Here is a 4,621-nt window from a genome sequence, read left to right on the forward strand (position 1 = left end):
GCTGTGGCTCAAGTGGTAGAGCGCTAGCCTTGAGCTGAAGAGCTGAGGGACAGTGCCCAGGCCCAGAGTTCAGGCCCCATGACCGGACCCCCCCACCCAAAAAGAAAAAGAAATATAAAAACCTGCTGCTTTACTGCCGAGGAGAAGCCAGGCTGCCAGAGACCCGGAATTAGGCACTTTGAAACAATGCTTTCTTAAGATCTAGAAAGAAAAACCCACCACTTACTTATGAGATCCAATCCCAACGGGAAGCGCTCTAATCTTGTTAAAGCGAAGGTCAAGCCAGGTCAGGCTGGGCAGCCGCTGGAAGAAGTCTCCAGGGATGGTGCACAAGGCGTTCCTCTGCAGGTACAGTTGCTTCCACAAGAGGGGAACCAGAACGTGCTGTTAGCAGCTGCATCTGAAATGGCTATGTCCAAGAACACTGCAAGAGGCCTGCCGACAACCACAACTACAGACGTCACACAGAAAAGTTTTACACTTAAGGAGCTAAAACAGCAGACACAACGTGCACACCTTGGGCAGGGGGAAAAGCCACTTTCAGAGCTGCGAGGGACGGCACACACATCACCTCCACATCAAGCATCTTGAGGTTTTAACCTCCGGTTTCTTCTTCCTGCCACAGGAAGGCATCATGACTCTCAGAAGCCCTGGCAGTGAATAGTCAGAAATCACGACTAAAGCCAGGGATTCAGTCTAAGCCTGCAAGACTCAAGGACAGAGGCTCTTGAGAGATTTGCTGTGGCACAATTTAGGAGGAACAGCCACATCAAATAACCCTAGAAATGATCATTCCAGAGCATGACACATCATCACAGCCGAAGCTTACGTCATCATCGTAAATAAGAGAAAGGAGTATGCACACTGCTGACCTGAGCCATCTCCTGTGGGTGCTGGGACCACAGAGCACCGGAAGACACTGTTTCCAGTGTCCCCTATAAGGTGTAACTTACATACTTCGCACAGTAAGAACAATAACTAGTAAAACTAACCACAGATTGTAAAAAGCTATTAAAGCATTAATCACTTCTCAATTTTCTACTTAATCTTTCTGGATAAGGCGGAACACTGTGTATGTAATTTATAGCCATACCATGGCTGACTTAAAGGTAATTAAAAAAAATACCTTACTTAATGCTGTTGCTATATTGTGTATCTATTTGCATGATCACACATATTTGCACCAATATTCACATTCAGCTGGGCCCTAGAAATAGTTGGAGCGAGCACTGACCAGACTCTAGGTTGTCTGGGCTCAAAGTCAGATTTCAAAAACTATTAGCTATACAACCTTCAGCAAGTTCTTGCTGTACTCTGTGCCGTGACTTACCTGTAGGATGAGGGTCTGGGACCTAAGCTGCAGAGCAGCACCAAATGAACAGAAGACCAGGAAGTGCCCACAAGTGCTCGCCATTATGACTTCCTAAATTCCAGTTCAACTACCAGCCCTGTCTTCCAAACCAAAATTACTTGTTGGCTTCTGGGAACCACTACACCTGTCTCCTGGCAGCTGATATAATCTCTAGAGAGCAGTGGCAATTAAGGTACAGAGTACATGCTTCCAGGTACATGAGAAAGTGCTCACGTACATATCCAGGTACATTGAAACACCTGTCATGTACATCTCCAATTGTCCCATGTACATACATGTATGCCTTCCAGGTGCATGAGAATGCACATCACACACACACACACAAATACACACCTCCAGGCATATGAAAATGCATGCCCCCCTGCATGGATACAGGGAAAGAACCCTTGAAATGCACGAGCACATGTCCCCACACACGTGTGTGTGCCTGTGAGCATGGCAGACAATGTCCCCGTTCACAGGTGTGTGTTTCCTCCATCATGGCCCTTCCTGTTCCTTTAGTGGAGATTTTTCACCTTTTCAGGCCTTTTCTTTTCTTCTACCTGTGAGCTAAGTCTGGTGTTCAGATTTGAAGCCACGGGTCCCTCTGAAAGCCAGTAAATGAGCTTAGAAAATTACACAACTCCCTTTCCCTGCAAGAGCAGCCAATGCTTTGCATCTGAAACTTTATCTGACTTTTGTTGGGGTTCTGCGTGGGCGAAAGGGGAAGGTTCTTTATATCCACAAGTCTGCATGTCTGGTAGGGTTGTTTGTGGCTGCTGGGATTGCTACTGCAGCTGCATAACTTAGCTTTCAACTCGTATGGTCTGCAGCTCAGAGAGAGGCCCTCCCCACTGTGGTCTGCAGCTCAGAGAGAGGCCCTCACCCCTAGGTCTACAGCTCAGGTAGAGGCCCTCACCCCTAGGTCTACAGCTCACAGATAGAGGTCCTCACCCCTAGGTCTACAGCTCAGGTAGAGGTCCTCACCCCTAGGTCTACAGCACAGATAGAGGTCCTCACCCCTAGGTCTACAGCACAGATAGAGGTCCTCACCCCTAGGTCTACAGCTCAGGTAGAGGTCCTCACCCCTAGGTCTACAGCTCAGATAGAGGTCCTCACCCCTAGGTCTACAGCTCAGGTAGAGGCCCTCACCCCTAGGTCTACAGCTCAGATAGGGGCCCTCACCCCTATGGTCTACAGCTCACAGTGGGGCCCTGGCCCGGTATGTTCTGCCTTGCCTACTGACTTCTGTTGTGGTAATAAAATTCTAACTGAGGCCTGTCCTCTGGAAGGCGTACGTTATGAAGATCTGTGTGAAATCTAAAGTGGAGTCACCTTCTTCCTCTGCCTGTGTAAGAGCATCAAGAAGCTTAAGGCTGACCAGACCCCTTTGTTAAAAGTGTAAGCACTCACTTCTCATAAGTAACATGTGCGTGACAGGAACACAGGTGAGGAGTCCCTAGGCCAGTAGTGTGGCCCTAAATGTTGGTGTTAATGAGAGGAGTGCACTGGGGGGCGGGGCTTAATGCGGTTGAAATTATATAGTGAGACCCTGACTCAAAACAGGAAGGGAGGGAGGAAGGGAAGGAGGGGATAGAAAAGAAAAGGAAAAAGGAAAGGTCATCTGCATGTTTTCTGGCTGAGACTTCCTGGTCGAGAAAGGCAATCTGCAGACAGAGAAGGTGCCATCTGGCTAGGGATCCATCCGGGTTGCTAGTGCTGCTTCTGCATTGCTCTTTGCTATCATCAGCATATGAAATCCCATGAGCTTCCTGTGCCTCAGTCTAGAAGCCATCCCTCCTACGAAGACAGAGGCCTGGAACACAAGGCCAGTGCCCTCATCTCACGGCATTGTGCAACACCTCAGGACCTGACCACTTACTTGAAGGTTGGGGACTTTGAAGGCCTCTCCAACATGACTCAGACCGCTGTTACTCAGGTCTAAAATCAGTTCAGGAGGACAGATGACCGCCTCAGTGTCCTTGTGAAAGTCTTCGTAGGGGGAGGCCGGCAGGCTCCTGGTCTTGGCCGGAAGCTCACAGGCCTCCATCTCATGCACAGCCCAGGGGGCGGCTGGGGAGGCGTTGCCTTCCTCCATCTGTCGGCCTCCAGTGGTCACCACTCATCCTTCATCAGGAGTCCCCTGGAGACACAGGAAGGAAACATAGCAGCACACACCCCCGCCGGCAGCCAGCATCTCCCAACCCCGCGACAAGGCCACCCACAGCCCAGTGCTGTCACCTGCCCCAACCCCATCCTTTCTAATAGGCACTACCCTGGCTCTGACTTTTAAATTTGTTAAACATTTGTTAAGTTTGTTTAAAAAATGCTTCATTTGTCTAAAATATTTGTTAAATTCGCTCAGACATTTGAACTCTGGGAAGATGCAGAGCTGCCAACAGAACCACCTGCATTCAAGATGAAGGAATGTGGGTAAACATGGTCTAAGCATTCCACACGATGCCGGAATGAGGGGATGACCAGGACAACAGGGATGCCGGGATGCCGGCGGGGATGCCGGGATGCCAGGGATGACGGGATGCCGGGGATGACGGGATGCCGGCGGGGATGCCGGCAGGGATGCCGGGATGCCGGCGGGGATGCCGGGATGACGGGATGACGGGATGCCGGGGATGACGGGATGCCGGCGGGGATGCCGGCAGGGATGCCGGGATGCCAGGGATGCTGGGATGCCGGCGGGGATGCCGGGATGCCAGGGATGACGGGATGCCGGGGATGACGGGATGCCGGCGGGGATGCCGGGATACCAGGGATGACGGGATGACGGCGGGGATGCCGGGGATGATGGGATGCCGGGGATGATGGGATGCCGGGGATGACGGGATGCCGGGGATGACGGGATGCCGGCGGGGATGCCGGGGATGATGGGATGATGGGATGCCGGGATGCCGGGGATGACGGATGACGGGGATGACGGGAGCCAGGGTGCTGGCGGGGATGCCGGGGATGACGGATGACGGGGATGACGGGAGCCAGGGTGCTGGCGGGGATGCCGGGGATGACGGATGCCGGGGATGCCGGGATGCCGGCGGGGATACCGGGGATGCCAGGGATGCTGGAGGGGATGCCGGGATGCCGGCGGGGATGCCGGGGATGACGGGATGACGGGGATGCCGGCAGGGATGACGGGGATGCCGGGATGCTGGAGGGGATGCCGGGATGCCGGCGGGGATGCCGGGGATGCCGGGATGCCGGGGATGCCGGGGATGACGGGATGCCGGGGATGCCGGGGATGCGGGGATGCCGCCG

At 53.2% G+C, this 4,621-nt stretch overlaps 1 protein-coding gene across 1 annotated transcript in view; it reads right to left on the minus strand.

Moving 5' to 3' along the window:
* Lrrc27 (leucine rich repeat containing 27) overlaps positions 1–3,449 on the minus strand; it is a 28,700-nt gene extending 25,251 nt beyond the window's left edge. Inside the window, exons 1-2 of the mRNA XM_013021875.1 lie at positions 3,234–3,449; positions 227–357 (exon numbers count right to left, since the gene is read on the minus strand). Of these exons, the coding sequence (XP_012877329.1) occupies positions 227–357; positions 3,234–3,449 (347 nt within the window). The remainder of the gene's footprint in view (positions 1–226; positions 358–3,233) is intronic.
* Positions 3,450–4,621: the final 1,172 nt, after the last annotated feature.

This window comes from Dipodomys ordii, unplaced genomic scaffold (genome assembly GCF_000151885.1).
Source record: "Dipodomys ordii isolate 6190 unplaced genomic scaffold, Dord_2.0 Scaffold58, whole genome shotgun sequence".
Lineage (NCBI taxonomy): Eukaryota > Metazoa > Chordata > Mammalia > Rodentia > Heteromyidae > Dipodomys > Dipodomys ordii.